Genomic DNA, 21693 nt, shown 5'->3' on the forward strand with positions numbered 1-21693 from the left:
AAGAGTCGTCTATTATATGTAAAGATGACGGTTTTTTTTAAAAAGGGTCGTCTATTATATGTAAAGATGACGATTTTTTTATAAAAAGCGTCGTCTTTTAAAACACGCTAAAAAAAGGCCGCTTAAGTGAATTCGCGCTCGACAAATTTTCAAATTTTCCCCCGTCTTTGAAAACCTTATCTCTCATTAACAAGCGCCGTCTTTTAAAACACGCTAAAAAAAGGCCACTTAAGTGAATTCGTGCTCGACAAATTTTCAGATTTTCCCCCGTCTCTGAAAACTTTATCTCTCCCTCCTTGAAACCTCCTGAGCTCCTCTCTTCTTGAAACCCTCCTGAGCTATCTGAAACACTCCATCTCTCACCTTTCTACTCCTCATACGTACCTACCAGCCATCGACGCTATCGAAACAGCGACGCCATCAACGCCATCGACGCAGCGACGCCATCAACGCCATTGTTCTTCGCATCAGTCATCACTAGCTGCCATCGACGCCATATTCACAGTCAACGACGATGATGTCCTTGAAAACATATCTAGAGACCTTGCGAGATGGGAAAATCCTAGAACATCAGATCTGGTCTTCGATGTCGCCTGAGGTTCGATGACAGATCTCCATCACGCCTTCTTGGTGAGCTCTCACCATCCACGTCACAGAAGCAACTCTAAGTTAGTCAAAATGTTCTTCTGTATTGTGTTACAAATGAACTTTTCCTACATAAGCTTATGCTTGTATAGATGATGCATATTTTTTGTTAGTTAAGATGACCTTGAAAACAGATCTAGAGACCTTGCGAGATGGGAAAATCCTAGAACATCAGATTTGGTCTTCGATGTCGCTTGAGGTTCGATGACAGATCTCCATCGCGCCTTCTTGGTGAGCTCGCCATCCACGTCACAAAAGAAACTCTAAGTTAGTCAAAATGTTCTTCTTTATTGTGTTACAAATGAACTTTTCCTGCATAAGCTTATGCATATTTTTTGTTAGTTAAAATGACAGCAAGATAATGTAATCTTATTGTGGTTTTTTATTGCTCAGGTAAGAGGACATGGCAAATAGGTGCTGCAGCTTATATCAAGTGTAGCTCAAAGGCCAAGATGACAACTTAGAAGAATATAAGATCCATTTGACCAAGATGACTTAGAACACTACTCCAAGATGACAGCTGAATGTGGAGAACAAGTACAAATTGTGGAAGATACAACAACCATAGGTTAATGCTTTGGATATGGTATTTTGTAATAATAGGGTATAATGTTATAAATATGGTATTTTGTATGGATATAGTAGGAATCAAGATTGGTAAACAATGTAATTACAATTGAATCTTCAAGTTTTATGAAAGAAATAATTTTTTAGGATATCTAAAATGAAATTAGTACATCATTTTTACAGATAATAAACGGCGATTTTTTGGAACAAAACCGTCTTTTTTAGATTTAATAGACGTCTTTGGATATAATAAACGACGGTTTTTAAGAAAAAGTGTCATCTTTACATTTAAATAGACGACGGTTTTTTCAGAAAAAGTGTCGTCTTTACATTTAAATAGACGACGGTTTTTTCAGAAAAAGTGTCGTCTTTACATTAAATAGACGACGGTTTTTTCATAAAAAGTGTCGTCTTTACATTAAATAGACGACGGTTTTTTCATAAAAAGTGTCGTCTTTACATTTAAATAGACGACGGTTTTTTCAGAAAAAGTGTCGTCTTTACATTAAATAGACGACGGTTTTTTCAGAAAAAGTGTCGTCTTTATATTTAATAGACGACGGTTCTATAAAAAAAAGTGTCGTCTTTACATTCAATAACGACGGTTTTTTCAGAAAAAGTGTCGTCTTTACATGTAATAGACGACGGTTCTTTTAAAAACCGTCGTTTTTACATATAATAGACGACGGTGAATTACCGTCGTAGTTTGACTTTCAAAAAGACGACTGTCGTTTTAACGACGGTTTGAAAAAGAAAAAGACGACGGGGAAACGCCGTCGTCTATTTCAATTTTTGTAGTAGTGTGGCTTTCATGACTAGTTGTTGACTAGTCATAATCATCTTTGATCAAGTTTTAAAGTGTGTGAATCTTGCTGTGTCTGTTTGAATAACATTTAAATTAACCCTTCGTCACCTAAGTACCAATTTCAATCTGAACCTTGATATAGGAAAAGTTAGGCATGTAGAAACAATCAAGTGCCCCATGCTCCCGTTTGGGAAGAAAAGTATCACTATACATCCAGCAGTGTTACAATACATAAAATAATTTTTGACAAATGTCCTATCAAATTAAGTATTTGAAAATAAATTTTTCAATCACAAGCAACAAATGGATGCTACAAGATCCAACACGACATGTATATATAAAAGGTGGGTTTAAGTTTCTGTAAATAAATGAACAATACGATGGTTTACAGATACAATCATCCATCTTGTTCTAGCTGAGAGTATTTTGACTGATATTTTGGCTGGTTTGCATGTATACAAGGATATTGCAAACTTATAACACATGCGTACAAAAATATTATTTTATTGTGTAATGGCAATCTATCGACTCTTCTGGCTATCACTTAACCATAACATGCTTTCGGAGGCCATGGATGTGAGTATTCATAATGTAGTCTTCCCAATCAATGCAATTCGGATCAAAGTTAAATATGTTTGCATCTATGTAACTCTCACTTGCCACCTTTCGCAGCTCCTCCGAATTGGTGTCATCAAAGCTATAATCAAAACACATCAGTTGTTAATGACGGAGCTAGAATTTTTAATAATTGAGGGGCCAAAATCTAAAACTTAACTATAAACGACTTTACCATCTTAAATGAGGCCCATCACTAGTTTAATTGTGAAATAGTATCATTTTTTTATATAGAAAGGGTTATAAAAGGGGTGAGGGCGAAGTTCAATTTAGACTTGACTTTGGCTCCGTCCTTCATGTAATTAAAATTAAATGATAAAACTCTATCTCTAATCATAGAAGTAAAGTATACGTACATGCCCTTGAATAACATATACGGTTTGTATAGCTCTACGAAGCGCATCACCAATTTGAGTTTTCGGCTATAGTTAACGTATGCATCTTGGAAATACTGGCCACATGCTTTGTTTACGTACTTTAATCCCTTCAAACAAGAATAAATCAAAGGAAATTAATGAGCAGAGAAAAAACTATAGCAAGTTTGATATTATAAATGATCACATATAGTGATAGAACAAACCTCCAAAGGTATCATGAAGCAAATTTGCATGTACATCCGGAAAGTAGCCATAGTGCTGAACATTGTGCACTTGCCAACCTTAACAAGGTTTCCATCTTTGTCAACCCACGGATCTTTGGTGAAGTGCCGAAACACAAAATCGTGAATTTCATTTATTTTTATAGGATTTCTAAATGAGGATCCCACATGGTAAATGGCAATAGAAGATTGATTTGCATTCACTGCCATCGCTGAAATTATTGAGTTTACCACCATGTCAACAGGAATCTGCGTTATTTCAAACATTTAACCCTTCTTTAGTCTTATACATACATATATAAATAACCAACAAATAGGTATATGAGTGTAAACTCACCATATCAAATACTGTCGTAGGATCAGCAAGTAGGCATGTGAGCTTCCCCTTACAATAACCGGCAATTACGCTATCAATGGTTCTGTAATCACCAAGAATAAACACATATATACAAATTTAGTTGGTATTTGCACCAACCAATGTATGCTTCATATTCAAAATCTAGCAAAATAAGAATTTGTATGAATATAATTAAGTTTGGTAAGAGAATACTAATTTTTTTTTATTTTTTTTTATTTTTATGGAAAGAAAATACTACTTATGTTAAAAAGACTATAGAGACAAATATAGAGAGTATTAGTCAGGGACGGATCTAGAATTTTAAAATGGATTAGACTGGATTTACTTTACAAACAAACTCAACGACGCGAACAAATCTGATTGATAACAAAAAATGATACACGTAATCAGGAAAGGCCATATGATACAAAGAATTTTGAATTGGTGTGCCTCGCTCGCAGCAGTCCACTTCGGTTCTCTATGGCTGCTCTCTGTTTCTCACGTTATTATTATTATTTTTTTAACTAGACGTAAATCAAACTCTTAGTTGACCAAATTCGGAATTTAGAAGAATATTATTTTCTTACGTAGTAAATTATAGGGGTTAATGATAGTTCAGAACGTAAAATTTGTAGGTGCAGGCAGAGTTCATTACCTAAAACCTTGAATCCAACCTGGAAATGGCTCTTTGTAAGTGCTGGTAACCACAGTTGGGCGAATGATAACTACAGATAGCTCATCTTTTGAGCGCCCCAGAAATACTTCTCCCATCGCCTTTGTAAATACGTAGGTGTTTGGCCATCCATAATGTTTAGCCCTAATTATTTTTGTATAAAAGAAATACAAATAGTAATTAGCATGAGAGAAAATTTAATTCCAAAGGCACAATATATGTAGAAATATTATTAATAATGTCAGCCTAATTTTCCCTTTTGATTCAGCCCGGGAAAATTAGGCCAAATACAAAGTTATAATTACGGGTTCATAGTGGCCAATTAGATATATCAATACCTTTCAATGCCAAAATCCTTCATTGTGCTTGTAATAACTTCTTCTGAAGCACCTTGTGCTTTTAGTTCAGTCAATTTCTTCTCCACGACGATCTTTTCTTGTTCTTTGAAATCAAATTTGGTGGTTTCCTTTACTATGTCGTCCGTTAATGAAGGTGAGCCCTCTGGTATGAGTCCTACCCTCTCACCACACACATAAGCTGGAAAATATACATATCAGTTAACCAAATTCAAAGACATCAAAACCAATATATATACACAAATTCTCCTATGCGGACGTCCGTACATTATTACCGTGTGGACACTATGTATTTTCAACTACGTTTCCCTAATTACAATGGCATCCACACGGTAATAATGTGCAGACATCCAGATGAGAGAATAACTATATATATATATAGTACCCTTCTATTGAGGGATCCCTCAAATATTTGAGAGACACCCTTTAGGATCCCCTACTAATTTTTTTTCAACGATCCAAACCATCTAATTTTTAAGTTGACATTCATAGATTATCTTTGCAAAAAATTAGACAAATTGGAAACTGTCTTGACATCTAATTGTATCCTACAAAATCAATGAACACAATGCTCCAAGAAATTGCTAAAATTTCTATAATCCAATTGAGTGGTTAAATGATATTAAATTCAAGTGATTTTTTGTGGAATCTTTGAATGAATATCTACAAAATAGACGGTTTGGATTAGTAAAATACAATATGGAGTGGGCCATACAAGGGTGTCCCTCAAATTATTTGAGGGATCCCTCAACTGAAGCTCCCTACATATATATGAATATCTACAAAATAGACGGTTTGGATTAGTAAAATACAATATGGAGTGGGCCATACAAGGGTGTCCCTCAAATAAATTTGAGGGATCCCTCAACCGAAGCTCCCTATATATATCACTTGAATCCGATATTATTTGACCACTCAATTGAGTTATTGAAATTTTAGTATTTTCTTGAAGCACAATGTTTATTGATTTTATAGAACACAATTGGATATCGAAACCGTTTCCGATTTGTCTAATTTTTTGCAAGGATGATCTATGAATATAGACTTAAAAAATAGATGGTTTGGATCATTGAAAACAAATTTGTAGGGAACCCTAAAGAGTGTCCCTCAAATAAAATTATTCACGGAATCCCTTCAATAGATGGGGACTGTATATATATATATATATATATATATATATAAGAAAGAAGCCAAATTTAGTCAAAGAAAACGTTAACAAAAACAACCAGTTGATACGTGGAGAAGCATCTCTAGCTTTAAACATTTCTTTGCAAAGCTCACCACATGCAGAATTCCAAATGTATTGACGTCCAGCGCAATATCATATCTGCACACAAATATATGGACAGGTTTAGTTTGATTAATTGAAGAGAATTATATGTTAAAAATATTGCAGAATATCAATATTTTGAATGCATATAAAATTGGATGTAATACATCACCTTTCATCAAAGTTGGTAGTTGCAGCAGAATTAAGTATGATTTCTGTTTCATTGCACATTTCTTCCCTCAATTTGAAGTCTTTCACTCCAAGGTTTTCAGAAGTTACATCTCCCGCGACAGCCACAACTTTTTGCGACACAAAGGAATCAAAATCCGCACCATGTTTGTCCCTGAGAACTCTGAACAACTCCTTTCCTATGATCTTAATTTTTATGAAAATATATTAATAAAATTATTTGACCAGTAATTCCAAAGTACATGAAAATGCAATAGCATTGTCTTTAATAATAATGGTATTGAAATATAAACCTCATTTTGCATGCGATCCGTGGCTGAGTTGGTATTGGAAGCTCTTAAAAGAAGAAAGATTTTTTTCACATCTGGTTGAACCCTTAGTATTTTCTCCACAAATACTGCATGAATAATTATAAAATAAAGTTACGATTAATAACACCACATCAAGGTAGAGAGGGAACACCGCGTCATGGTAGAGGGAGAGGGATAGGGATAGGGAGAGAGAGATGGTATACCCATTGCAACGAAGCCAGTGGCTCCAGTAACCAAAATGGTCTTGTTCTGAAGATATGCAAGTATGCTCTTCAACTCCATTTGGTGAAATGAGAGAGAGAGAGAGAGAGAGAGAGAGAGAGAGAGAGAGAGAGAGAGAGAGAGAGAAGTATTTTGAAAGTTGAGAAGGAAGTCTGGGTTGATCTGTATTTTAAACTAAAATTTAGGAGACTTCCCAGCATTGAGAATGATAGTGGGAACACTTGGTGGAGTGTACTTAACTAAAGTTTTGATGCTTTGTCTGAGATAAGTTCAAGAGTTTGGTTTATATTAAAATAAATATAAGCAAATCACAATTGTCCGAAGAGTATCATTTCGATGAAATCCAAACCTTTCCTGTAATTCGGTAAAAATTTAAAATTCTCTTGCTAAACTAGGTTGTAACTATGTAATAATGCATTTTTTACTGCAACGACTAGGTCACCCAAAACAAACGAATGCTTAAGAAAATAGATATCTTGGACAATGACAAAGGTTAGGTGCGTTGCCATTTTTTCTGATGGCCTATACCATATATAGCTAGTTTCAACTGAGACACCCTAGGGTCTACTTCGTCTTATATTTTAATAATCAGAACTGTCTATTGTTAAGGTTTTCCTTAAAGATAACATTTAGGGTTTAATACTAAACGTTAATTTGTCTATTTTTTTCCTGTTTTTTTTTTTTGCAAAGAATCATCTATGCATGAGTACTTGAAAAATAAACGTTAATTCAAATCATTGAAATAACATTCGTACGTAGCAGATCCCACAAGATGTCCAGCGAATAAAATTATTCGAAAATTCCCTCAATAGTAAGGAAACCCTAACATATACGTATAAATTACTTAATGGTAACAATATGTAGAGTGTGGGTAGTACTGTCTGACTTTTATTATTTAAAAGATAGCCCTTTTCAATACATAAAGGTTACCTGTAGACAAATGGTTTACTTCACATAGTTGAGAATGTTCTACGGAGGTGTGTACTCTCGCATCTTGTCTTCAACTTATAGTTAACCCCTAGGTTTTATCTATCACCTGCCAATCAACCCAGCAATTAATTTATTATTTTTTGTCATCACTCTCAACCCACTCTCCCTTTTTATGTATATTTTTTTCTTCCCTCGTTAGTTTTTCTTGATTAAATGTATACGCATAAAAAAAAATCAAAGAAACAAAATATACTCATCACATATTTCCAAGGAAGCCCAACCACGAAATGTTTAAGACATAAGTCACTCAAGCTAAATTAATGATTTTTTAAAGGCTTCTAATCCGACAGTGTTCTTTACCAACAAATGTAAATATCTGATTCAGGCCCTAATCAGTCCGTCAATAATATTTTAAAACTTATTTTAAGAAAAAAAACATTAAACACGAAAGGGAGGGCTTTGGAAATTTGGTTAGATGGGGTACCAAAGATAAAATCCCCTCAAAAAAAAATTATGACATATTAGGGCCCGTTTGATAGCCATTTTAATTTTAGTTTTTATTTTTTATTTTTTGTGCTAAAATATAGAGGAAAAAGAGGGAGAATGAAAATGAGAATGAGTGAAAATGGGAGAGAGGAGTAACAAAAGTGAAAACAAAAACTAAAAATTGAAATCTATTTGAAATTATCTTCAATATCAAGTTTTTGTTTTCACTTTTGTTACTCATTCCTTCCATCTTACCATCACATCCTCTCTCTCTCAATCTCATCTTCACTCCCATTACGACTCTCATTTTCCTCATTTTTCGCTCTACTTTAGCGTAAAAAAATAAAAATAAAAAATAAAAAATAAAATAGTTATCAAACGTGTATCTTTAATAGCCTACCTTAGGCTTACCCCACAATCTCCACTAGACACCATCAAAGTTCCTTACAATTTGGGTAAAAGGCCCACCTCCTTCTATTCTTAATTTATTTGCCATTTCAAGGAGGACTAAACTTCTCCTATCCTTATTTGGATCTTATCTTATTTTTCTTTGACGTGTCTCACTTCTGTCTGCACGTAAAATTATAACTTCGATTTGAAAAATGGAAAAAAAATCCCAACAGTTCAAGTGTCATATCCATTGAACCAAACTTCCTATTGTCGCCCACGCGGTCGTGCCATTGCCACATGCGAATTCACCAATATCAATCTACCAAACAACATGAAAAGTTGCAAGAAAAGTAAGTAATAACTCACACCAACACTCCATTTCAAGTTGGTGTATGCACATATCTCGCATGACTAACTTATTCAGCGAGTCATGAAAAACTCAACAGAAGATTCTGTTGTGAATTTTAAATAACCTGAAAACAAAGATTTTTCTAAACACAACTTATACTTCGTAAGTGCAGAAGGTCAATCACAATTTAGCAAGGTAAGCATGAGGTCATTCCCACGAGGATTGATTTTAACCTAATTTACTTTACAAAGAACTATAACTACTTTAATTAATATAAACAAGAAATTAAACATGTAGCTTATTCACATAAGCACAAAGGGGGGTTTTTGAATGAGCGATTCAATTAACTAAAACAACCAAAAATTAAAAAACAAAATAAATAATAAGTCAAAGCACACAAAGATGAGAAATTCAAACTGATGAAAGCACATGGACAATGAATTTACCAATAGTAATCTGATCTAGCCTATTATTACGTACCTATTAATTAATTCAATTGATGTTGCCGCTTAGTTTTCCTTTTTCATGAATTACCTATGGTATTTAGGGAAACCCAAAAATTTCTACATGCAATTCACCTATGGTATTTAAGTCAAATATCAACATATAGAAACTCATTAATTAAGATAAGTGAAAAACTCTAACAAGCATGTAACCCCTAGGAGTATGGTAATTACCCTAGCTAGAAGAATTACACATTGTATTCAAGAAGCAAGCCTCAAATTAAGTATGGTATTTACTCTAATTTTCATCAGATAAACTCAATTAAAAATCTAGATGGTGATCATGAAATTGATACTTAGGTGAAGATGGGTAAATTAAAGGTTATTCTAAAGACTTACCAACTACACAAATCTTAACTTAACCTGAGATCAATATGACTAGTCAACTATTACTCATAAACTAGCAACAATCACACATACAGACGAAACAACCAATACCTGCAAACCTAGAAGATCACTAGTGACAACTTAGGCACTCAGAAGAACTTGTCAATCTAGGTATCCCCTGTGCTAGCAACAACTAAGGTGAGTAGTGTGTGTGAATACATCAAGATCATATATATATAGCAACATTCAGATGATGACTAGTCAACAGCAAGAACACAACACCATAAAAACATGAACAACAAAGCCAGAAAATTGTTCACTCAGAAACCCATCATTGGGAAAAATTGAGAGTCATCATCTGACCAGGCAATCTACTAAGCAAAGAAGGTTCTTACAGAGAAATCACAAGCAAGCTAAAAGAAACCTAGGTCTATTTAGCAATCTTCTTTTCCAAACTTAGCCAAGCTTGTAGCTAGTTCTTCATGGCAATGGCAGCTTCCTCCTCAGCTCGTTCATCCCATGGCACCAGCTCACACAACTCAACTCCAAACAAGAACGAGAAATTTGGATTCAAAATGAAATGATCAATTTCTTCAAGAAACCATACTCTTGAAGAAATCAATTTAGAATCTGACCTAAATTTATATAAGAATGTGTTTGATTTAGCTAGATGCAGATTTCATCTTTCAAAGCAGTTTTCAAAATCAAGTTGAAAAACTCATTTATGAAAAGATGGAGAAATCACTCCAAAGAAGAGGATAGCAAAGGAGGAGAAACTCACAACCTCTCAAACACCCTTTTACTGAAGTGATGGCTCCAAAAGGAATGAAGGGACCGTTTACCCAAAATTCCTTGGTTTGAAATAGACAAATGGCATCAAGAGAATATCAGAGAATAAGACAAAATTCGTTAGGACCCAGCTGGAAAATGAAATGAGCTGGTAGACCTCATGATGCACAAAAGATGACTAGTCAAACATATACAAGTTGACTGTCATAACCTAATGCATTCTAATGAATGTAATGCAAAATTTATCTTTGGCATTCCTTGATTATGTTGAGCAATTGATGAACACAGTCAAAGGAAAACAACTAGATACAAATTTAACCTAGTCTAATAACCTTAAGCTTGAGAAATAGATTACATGTCCTATTACAAAGTTGGCAAGGAAGCTAAAGGAATACTAGCTAGAATACAACTCAACAGATCAAGCATAAAGAAAATCAATCAAGTTATTAAGCAGAGTGATTAAGAATCCAACATCAAACGGCAATCAAAAGATATGCAAAATAAGAAAACTAGATTATCATACTAGGGTTGCATCATGCCCTATCAAAAGAAACTTAGTTACACATAGTCATAGAATTCGCAATAAGCAAAGACATAAGGAAGAAATAATAAAACCCTAGCAAAGTTGCAGGACTCTTCCTATGCTCTCTAATTTCTCCAATCTTTCATCCTCATTGTAAGGAGTTGTTTCTCACGTTTATATAAAGCACCTCACTTCTGATCCTAGTTTGTTCATTAAGCATAAAGTTTCAGATGTCATTGTTTTATCGCTCTATATGGATGACATTATTGTGACATGCTCAAATACAGCTCTTGTTCAAGCAACTATTGAGAATTTGGCCTCATTATTTGAACTTAAAGATATGGGATTACATACTTACTTTCTCGGACTCTAAATCTCTTATACATCCACAAGAACTATCTTTGCTAACGAATATAAATATGCAAAAGAATTGTTAGCTAAAGCAGGCATGAGTAGTTGCAAGGCATGCTTAACACCTGCAAACCTCATTCTCAAATTCTGACAACAAATGGTGAACCTTTGAAGGATTCAACTTTGTTTCGCAGTTTGGTAGGAGCTTTACAGTAATTGACATTCACAAGGCTTGATATTGCTTATGCAGTAAACACTATGTGCCAATACATTTCAAATCCTACAGAGTCTCTTTTCTATCTTGTGAAAAGAATTTTATGATATATTCAAGGCACACTTCAATATGGCATCACATTTTCTTCTGGTCCAATGTAGTTGACAGCTTATAACAATGTTGATTGGGCTGGAGATCCGTTTATTCCAAGATTGTGTTTCTTGGTCATAATCCAGTCTCTTGGCAGTCAAAGAAACCAGGACCAATAGCTTGAAGTTCTACAAAAGAAGAGTATTGTGCTTTAGCTAATACTGCTGCTGACGTTGTATGGATTCGACAGGTTTTAGCTGATTTACATGAGTTCTTGCCAGAGCCTCCTTTAATGCATTGTGACAATCTGTCTGCCTTGGCTCTAAGTTCAAATTATGTTTATCACTCTAGGATCAAGCACCTCAATATTGATTTTCACTTTGTAGGGGAGCATGGTCAGCTCAAAGATCTTATTGTGCAGTACATACATACAAATGAACAACTGTCTTCATAGAAGGATTACATGGTCCTCTCTTTGCAAGAAATTGTAGCCAGGGCCGACCCTAGGCGATAAATCAAATGAGGCCCCTCCTTGATATACAATAAAGCTTAATACGAAAAGAAAAAAAAACTTTTCTCATTCATTCTTGTTGGTTTAAACATAATAATTTCATTCTAACAAAGCAAAGTACATGAATCATAAAATTTAAATTAAAAAAAAAAAAAAAATCATATTTAGGTCCATACATAGTCAGATAGCTTCTAACATTCAACAAAACAACCTATTATTTGACAATAAGTTCTAAAGTAGCTTGTTTTTTTTGGGCCAAAAGGTGCTCAAACCAATGAAGAGAATCAACAAACCACCTAACAAAAGATAGAGGCCAAGCCCCAACAACAATCAGTGGAAGGAAAAGCAAGAATAAAACTCAACAGAGACCAGTATATAGGGTTTACGGTGGGAAAAAAGTTCGCTGGATAGGAAAAAATATAAAGAAAAATTCATAAATCTGATTGCCTTTTCAAATTCTTATACTCCTCTTCTCTTGGTCACCATCAATCTCAAAGACAAAGATCAAAAAGAAAAATTGTGAGAAACTGAAAATAATAGATTGAAGAGAGAACGAGAGAACAAAGAATAACATGGTGGATTAAATAGAGAGCATGTTCCATGGAGAAACTAGGAGTAGGACAACCAAAGTCTTCTGGAAAGAGGAAAGTGTGGCGAAGAGGAAGCGCGTTTCTTCTAGGAAGAGGAATCGTGTTTTACTCATTTAATTTTAGCTTGTTTTTATTTATTTATTTTTTATAGGTTAGACGCTTGGTGTATATATATTAGGGCTGGGCATCTATACCGTATATACTGAAACCGTGTCAATACCGTGTCATACCATACCATATAATACCGTACCGAACTCCCACCGAATTAAAACGGTATCATACCGTACCGTACCACACTTGTATGACACGGGTGCGGTATCAAATATTAGCCACCGTATGCCACCGTACCGTACCGAATAGTAACCCTAAACAAAAATACACGCAAGTTTTTTCACTCTCGACAACACTCGATCTCTCTCACTCAGACCCAGACTCTCAAACTCTCCTCCCACTCCCAGCCAGCTCTCTCTTTCTATCAAACTCTCGATCTTTCTCAGTCGCCCTTGATCGATCGAACCAGGCCAAACCCTTGGATCTCTGTCTCTTTCTCACTCTCTCACTCTCACGATCTCTGTCTCACTCACTCAATCTCTCGAATTTGATCGATCTCTCGATCTCTGTCCCACTCTCGATTCAATCTCTGTTTCTCTCTCTCGACTCGATCTCAGTCTCTCTCTCTCTCGATCTCTGTCTGTCTCATTCTCTCGATCTTTCTCTCTCTGTCTTTGAAGCCCCAAATTGATGACCTGTTGATCTGTCAATCTGTCTGGAAGCCCCAAATCGACGAAGCCTGCTCCTCTCGATCACTCTCTCTATCTGGAACTGGAAGCCCCAAATCGAAGACTCAAACTCAAATGGTAAGTTTATGTTCAACAAATTCTCTGGCTGGAATTGAAACTTTTGATAATAAGCTTTTGATTTGCATTGATGAATTGATGAATTGATGAATTGATGTCTGGAATTTATGAATTGTTGCTGAATTGATGAATGATGAATTGGCATATTTATGAATTGTTGCTAAATAGATGCCCAACCCTAGATATATTTGTGTCGTATTTATGTATGCCCATCCCTAGATATATGTATGTTGGGTTCGGTATTTATGAATTGTTGCTGAATTGATGAATTAGGACAATATCTACATTTATTTTGATGAAATTGTTGCTGAATTGATGAATTGTTGCTGAATTGATTAAATATGTTGGAAAGAATGCATGTGAAGCAGAAACTGAAATGATTGGGGTTTATTTTGATTTTGTTAATTCTTGTCATACAGTCTCAATCAAGCAAGCATAAGGAGAACAATGGACTTGCTATTTCTTCAACGGCAACATCAGCACCACCACAGTGGTTGATTAGGATTTGGATGTTGAATTTGTTGATGAATATTGATTTGGTTGATTTGGATATTGATTTGGTTGATTTGGATATTGAATTTGTTGATGTATATTAATTTGGTTGATTAGAATTTGGATGTTGAATTTGTTGAATCTTTGAATCTTTGGTGAATTCATAGGTTGAATATTTAATTGGTTCATTTATGAGTTTTGTCATTTTGAATACCGAAATGGTACCGTACCATACCGATACCGATTCGGTATGGTATGGTACGGTACCAACTTTGGCAAACCATAATCCCATACCGAACCATACCGGTTTTAATTTCCGGTATCGGTAGCGGTACGAGCCCAATACCGTACCGTACCGAACCGTGCCCACCCCTAATATATATAATATAAATTTCTTTTGTGCCCCTCTTAATTGGAGGCCCATGGCCATCGCCCTTTCAGCCCAATGCCGGCCCTTATTGTAGTAATCCCAGACTAGGTAACCCAGCTGAGATTGAGGGCGGATGTTTGGCTAATGGATAAGATGACGGGGCATTGTTGGTAGCCTGTTTAAACAGACTCACGTGTTTTGCATTAGTGTGTAAGCTAAGTCTGTAGCATAAATGTAACCTTTGCTGTGTCAACATTTATTCAGAAAAGTGATAATAGAAATCTCAGATTTTTCTCTAAATCTTCATGAAGCTTCTAGATTCTTCTTCATCTTCAACCTCTGTTAGCAAAAACATACTCTTCAAATACAAAATAAGCCAACAAAAACCTAATGTATCTGAAGTACTGGAGGATGGTAGTAAGTAAAACACAAAGGTTTGAAAATTGACACGTCAACGGGAATCTGCAAAATCTCAAAAGTAGAATCATCCTTTAGTTTTACATTTTATAAAGAAAACGTGGTAGTAAGTAAAACACAAAGGTTTGAAAATTGACACGTCACATTAAAATAATTTAGATGAGACTCGCATATTTAATGTTTCCTTATGTGTAAGTAAAACACAAAGGAAGTCAATGGAAATCATTCCCTTTCTTGTCATTTCCATTACTAGTAAGTAAGCGTGAAGAATCGAGTCGTGAAATTTAAAATCACCAAATCAAGTACTGGTACAGGATCGGCAAGTATGCATTTTCCCCACACACATAAGCTGGAAGGCATTTACGGTCAGTGTATGTACGTGAAATTTAATATACGAAGATGAAATTTAGCAAAAAACAAAATAATGAAAATGAAGTTTAAAACAGAAAATATATTTTGATGCTAACGTAGTAATTAATTATATTCTCCTAATGGCTCCGCCCTACTCTGATGTGTGGAGACGGGGATCGAACTCGGATGCAAGAAGTCACACTGCCTTAGCCAACTAGCCTAATTCACATATGCTAGTGATGATTATAATTGGGTCAAAATCACATTCCGGTAAAATTAATTGACGTAAAGGCCATGTATCGTATTATAATCATTAGGCTAATAATTTGGATATTTCTTTTAATTCTGAAAACCTTCTACATATGCTTAACATGTGATATTTCTAACAATTAATCAGACATTAATGTGATTTTGTATATGCACTTAGATTTCACAATAACTACAACTTTACAAGTATGATTGCAAATATCTGAGTTACATAGACGAAAGTAGAATGAGATTCCAATTCTTAGTGATATATATTTTAATATTGAAAGAAGATTTCAGTACAAATTTTCGGTGTCCTGTTACAAAAAGAAATAAATAACTACAGGTGTCCAAAACATTAGTTGAAAAAGAAAGCAACAGTAACCTGTTGATACATGCACAAGTATCTCTGGTTTGAAACACTTCTTTGCAAAGCTCAGGATGTGCAGAACTCCAAATGTATTGACGCCCAATGAAATATCATATCTACACGCAACGCAAATATACACAATATTATATATCTACACATAATTAAGTAAAGTCGTGTGTGCATCGTGCATTATAGATTACCTCTAATCAAATTCGGTGGTTACTGCAGAATTACATATAATCTGTATTTCATTGCACATTTCTTCCCTCAATTTGAAATCTTTCACCTCCAAATTTTCGAAGCTTACGTATCCCGGGAGAGCGACAACTTTTTCTGATATAAAGGAATCAAAATCCATCCCCCATTCCTCTCTGAGAACGCTGAACAACTCCTTCCCTATGATCTTTAATTTAGAGAGAAGAAGTAAATTGTCAAATAAATGTTGGCTATTGCCTGCTCATGAAAACGCGAGTGCCGTTGTTTCATGTGGCAGTTCTGCATTTATATTCATTTGTAAACCTCATTATGCATGCGATGCCTGGCTGAGTTGGTATCAGAAGCTCTTAACAGGAGATAAATCTTCTTCACATCTGGCTGAACCCTTAGTATTTTCTCCACAAATACTGCATGCATATATTTGCAAGTAATTAAGTTACAGAGAGAGAGAGAGAGAGAGAGAGAGAGAGAGAGAGAGAGAGAGAGAGAGAGAGAGAGAGAGAGAGTACCCATTGCAAGGAAGCCAGTGGCTCCAGTAACTAAAAAGTCAAACAATATGGGTAGAATATTTTCAGATATATTTCATTCTCCGAAAGGAGGTATTTATAATACAGGTTACAAACCCTAATAGGGTTTAATTATGAAATAAGTGGAATCCTAATTACATAATATCTATACAAAAGGAAAAAATAAATAAAACCCAAATAGAATAGGATATATTCTACTCGCCAACACTCCCCCTCAAGTTGGAGCAAAGACGTCACGCATGCCCAACTTGTCAAGCGAGTTGAGAAAGATACTTGTAGAAACAGCTTTCGTAAGAACATCAGCTAACTGATACTCTGAACGGATGAAGGGGAAGGACACAATCTCCGCATCCAACTTTTCTTTAATGAAATTTCGATCAACCTCCACATGTTTTGTACGGTCATGTTGTACAGGATTATGAGCAATTGCAATCGCAGCCGTATTGTCACAATATAAATCCATGGGTTTATTAGGCCCAAAACCAAGGTCTTTCAACAATCTCCTCAACCATAGTAACTCAAATACACCATGGGCCATTCCCCGATACTCGGCCTCAGCACTAGATCTAGACACCACATTTTGTTTCTTGCTCCTCCACGTAACAAGATTGCCACCCACAAACATAAAATACCCAGATGTCGAACGCCTATCTGTGGCTGAACCTGCCCAATCAGCATCTGTATACCCTTCTACATTCGTATGGCCATACTTGGAGAAAATTAACCCCTTGCCAGGAGTTACTTTCAGATACCTTAAAATACAAGTCACAGCCCCCATATGATCCACACTAGGAGAGTGCATAAATTGACTCACTATATTTACAGCATACGCAATGTCCGGACGGGTATGAGCTAAATAAATCAATTTCCCCACAAGTCGTTGATAACGTTCTTTATCAGTCGGAACTTGATCGGGATATATCCCCAACTTATGATTCTGCTCACTAGGGGTATCAATTGGTTTACAATCCAACATTCCAGTTTTTGCAAGTAAATCCAAAACATACTTTCTTTGGGATAGAAAAATACCATGTTTAGATCTGGCAACTTCAATCCCAAGAAAATACTTTAAATCACCCAATGATTTCATCTCGAACTCAGAAGCCAGATACTTCTGAAGACTCTATATCTCTACATGATCATCTCCAGTCACAATCATATCATGAACATAAATAATTAAAGCCGTCAATTTACCTTTATGACGCTTCAGAAACAAAGTATGATCAGAGTTACTTTGCACATACCCAAACTTCTTCATCGATGCAGCAAATCTTCCAAACCACACTCTTGGAGACTGCTTTAATCAATACAAGGATTTCCGTAGCTTGCACATTACACCCTCCTTAGAAGTCACAGGGATACCTGGCGGAGGATCCATATATATTTCTTCCTTGAGGTCACCATGAAGGAATGCATTTTTGACATCAAATTGTAGCAGCGGCCAGTCACGGTTAGCAGCTAAGGATAAGAGTACGCGTACAGTGTTGAGCTTAGCTACTGGAGCAAAAGTCTCTGTGTAATCCACTCCATATGTCTGAGTATACCATTTTGCTACCAATCTTGCCTTGTAATAGTCAATGGAACCATCAGCCTTGTGCTTCAAAGTAAACACCCATCTGCACCCAACTGCCTTTTTTCCTTTTGGTAAAGGAACTAACTCCCAAGTAGCATTCTTGTTCAAGGCTTCCATCTCAACATACATTGCATCTACCCAATTTTGATCAGATAGAGCATCCTGCAACTTAGTTGGCACACATACACTAGATAATTGACACAAATATGATGCACATGACTTAGATAAACGATGAGTTGACATATAATGGTTAATGGGATATTTAGACTTGACATGTATATCAGGAGAATATTGCACTTTAGGTTTCCCACGGGTAATACGTGGGGGCAAAGAATAGGTAGGCACATCACTAGAAAGTACCTCATTATCACAACTTGATTGAGGCAATGGCAGGGCAGAGGGGGGTCTATTATCAATTTCATCTGTACGAGAGTCGCCAATATCACTGTTATGTCCTTCTGAGAGAGGCTCGAAAACACCAACAATTTCGTCTGGCGACCAGTCGTGGCTTTCCTCGCGACCGGTCGCGTCACTCGTATCGGTACTGTTGTCGCTCGTCGACGCGAGCGACCGGTCGCTTCCTATGTGCAACCGGTCGTTTTCATCACAGAGTCATTGGCGACCGGTCGCGTCTTCCCTGCGACCGGTCGCTTCCTGTTTGCCAGAAATTCCTTCTTCAGGTCCAAAAACTTCCATATTTTCCACTTCGAAACTCTTCAATTCACTCCCCCTCTCCCCCTGAATTGAAGAGGAGAGAGAGACATAGTAGGGTACTTCTTCATGAAAAGTAACATCCAAAGTGACATGTACCTTCTGAGTAGGCGGGTGATAACACTTATAACCCTTCTGAGTAGTAGAATAACCAATGAAGACGCAGTGGAGAGCACAAGGATCAAGTTTACTCCGTTGATGGGAGTAGACATGAACATACGCAACACACCCAAACACCTTCGGAGGTAACTTAGAGACCGAAACCGGAGGAGTAAGAGCACACAACACATCAAGTGGAATCTTGAAATCAAGAACCCGACTAGGAGTATGGTTAATCAAGTAGGCCGCGGCCAAGACACCATGTCCCCAAAGATAATGGGGAACATACATATCCAACATAAGAGAGCAGGCAACTTCAAGTAACTGACGATTCTTTCTTTCAGACACGCCATTCTGTTGAGGAGTGAATGGAGTGGTAGTTTGGTGAATGATACCGTGATCACGAAAGAACTGATTCAATGTATGATTCACATATTCACCGCCATTATCGGTCCGAAAAACTTTAACATGAGCATGAAACTGAGTAGACACCATGGCACAAAAATCAGGGAGAATAGAGGCAACATCATGTTTATTCTTCATCAAATACACCCATGTTAAGCGAGTGCAGTCATCAATAAACGTAACAAACCAACGGAAACCATTTGAAGTCACACGAGCAGGACCCCATACATCAGAATGGACTAACTCAAAAGGCAAGGCAGCTTTATTATTACTTAAGGGAAAAACAGTACGGTGACTCTTGGCCATTACACAAGTCTCACATTTGAAGCTAGATTCATCACAGGAGCGGAATAAAGATGGAAACAGACGCTTAAGGTAGCCAAATGACGGGTGTTCCAAGCGACGATGCCATAACCAAATTTGCTGTTTGTCTTTGACACTGCAATGTTGAACAGTATTAACGACACGATCACGAACTGGTGCAGAAGGTAATGTCAAATAATACAACCCCCCTATCCGTTTACCATGCCCAATCACCTCGTGAGTCTTGAGATCCTGAAAAGAGTAATGGGTAGGATAGAAAGTAGCAGAAGCATTAAGTGTATCAAGTAAGCGACCAACAGATAACAAGTTACAATAGATATTGGGAACTAATAACGCACGAGACAAGGACAGAGTTGGGGTGAGAGAAATGGTGCCCTCGCCAGTAATTGGAGAGGGCAAACCATTATCACTAGTTATGTATGGGTCACGGGTGTTACTAGACAACTCATCAAAAAATTTAGCATTATAAGTCATATGATCAGAAGCACCAGTGTCAATTATCCAAGTATTAGAGCCAGTACCTGGAATAGAGTCAGAAACACGCAAATTTGCAGAAGCAGCAACAGCACCAACAATGGAATTATCACCCATGATTGTAGCAGAAACTCAACAAATCACGCAGAGTATACAACAAATCACAGCACAGACACAAATATAACAGATGCACGAAGACAACAGAGGCACAAACACAGTAGAGGTAGATGCACGAACACAGTAGAAGCACGAACACGACAGAGCACAAGGCACAAACACAGTAGAGGCAGATGCACGAACACAGTAGAGGCACAAACACGACATAGCACACAGCGGAACACGGCAAAGGCACAGACACAAGAACCCTAAAAGAAATTAGGGCACACAGTAGAACACGGGTGGGCACAACACACACAGGTCACCAGAAAGTCAGTTCTGATGCCAAGTCAAACAATATGGGTAGAATATTTTCAGATATATTTCATTCTCCGAAAGGAGGTATTTATAATACAGGTTACAAACCATAGTAGGGTTTAATTAGGAAATAAGTGGAATCCTAATTACATAATATCTATACAAAAGGAAAAAATAAATAAAACCCAAATAGAATATGATATATTCTACTCGCCAACATAAAATGGTCTTATTCTGCAGATATTTCAGTATGCTTCCCGACCCCATTGAACTCAGAATAAAAAATTCAAAGTGATAGAGAGGGAAATTCTTGGTTGAGAAGAATTACAGGTTAGATGTTGTTTTGGATGAATTCAAAAGTTTTTTGTTGGGTTTATATAGAACTAAACTACCTTGATCACACAGTTATTATATACATAGATGTATAGTAGATGGGGGATTACAATCTATCCGAATTAAAAGAGGGAAATATTATTTGTTTTCAGTTTATTTTTATTCTTTGTTGCTTTTTTTGCGGTGTTTAATAAAATATTCTTTTCTCTGCTACATCCTGGTGGGGAAGAGGGTTTTAAAAAGGGTACAATATCTTAATCTAATTATTTATATTTTTGCACTTTGTATTTAACAGAAATATTCCAACTGCAAACGTCAGATTTAGTCTTTATAAAGTAAATTGCTTTTGTTGTTGGTATGTGTTATTATATTATAATTTTACATCATAACCAAGCAAGTAAAAGAGCACAACCTACTCACACATTCATTTTGATAATATGTATTTTTTTGTTGTTGCTCTTAATATGTATTTTTTTTCTCTTTATGATAAAGTTTTATTAGAAATTAGTCAATGAAGCTATAATTTATATGAATATTATATACTTTTATTTATTAAAAACTACAGGAACAATAAATTTTTAAGAAAAAAAAAATCATTAAATTTTAAGCTAAAAATTTTAGGTAGCCCATTCATAGTTCCTGCCAATTTTTGTGATTGATATTGTTACTAGAGAAGGTCCAGTCCAGCCGTCCTGCCTTATTATAGATTCGTTAATGTATTTTTGTGTGCATGTGCTTATATGTTGCTTCCATATTCTCATGGTGAAATACGTTGATTATATCCCATATACTTCGTGTAAAAAATAAAATAAAAAAAGGAATGATCTGTTAGGCCATCTCCAATGCAAGGCCTCAAACTCAAAATATTGCCCC

At 36.0% G+C, this 21693-nt stretch overlaps 1 protein-coding gene and 1 pseudogene across 1 annotated transcript; both read right to left on the reverse strand.

The window, feature by feature from the left end:
• Positions 1-2341: 2341 nt before the first annotated feature.
• On the reverse strand, positions 2342-6811 carry LOC110745659 (fatty acyl-CoA reductase 3-like). Its single transcript, XM_021945781.2, has 10 exons — positions 6570-6811; positions 6349-6452; positions 6039-6241; positions 5823-5923; positions 4579-4777; positions 4223-4384; positions 3568-3649; positions 3213-3479; positions 2989-3116; positions 2342-2714 (listed from the first exon to the last, which is right to left on the reverse strand). The coding sequence occupies exons 1-10, from the start codon at positions 6646-6648 to the stop codon at positions 2558-2560; spliced, it is 1482 nt and encodes a 493-aa protein (XP_021801473.1). The 5' UTR covers positions 6649-6811; the 3' UTR covers positions 2342-2557.
• Positions 6812-15067: 8256 nt separating this feature from the next.
• On the reverse strand, positions 15068-20754 carry LOC110763297 (putative fatty acyl-CoA reductase 5; annotated as a pseudogene).
• Between the last annotated feature and the right edge of the window lie 939 nt (positions 20755-21693).

This window comes from Prunus avium, chromosome 6 (genome assembly GCF_965620075.1).
Source record: "Prunus avium chromosome 6, drPruAviu1.hap1.1, whole genome shotgun sequence".
NCBI lineage: Eukaryota > Viridiplantae > Streptophyta > Magnoliopsida > Rosales > Rosaceae > Prunus > Prunus avium.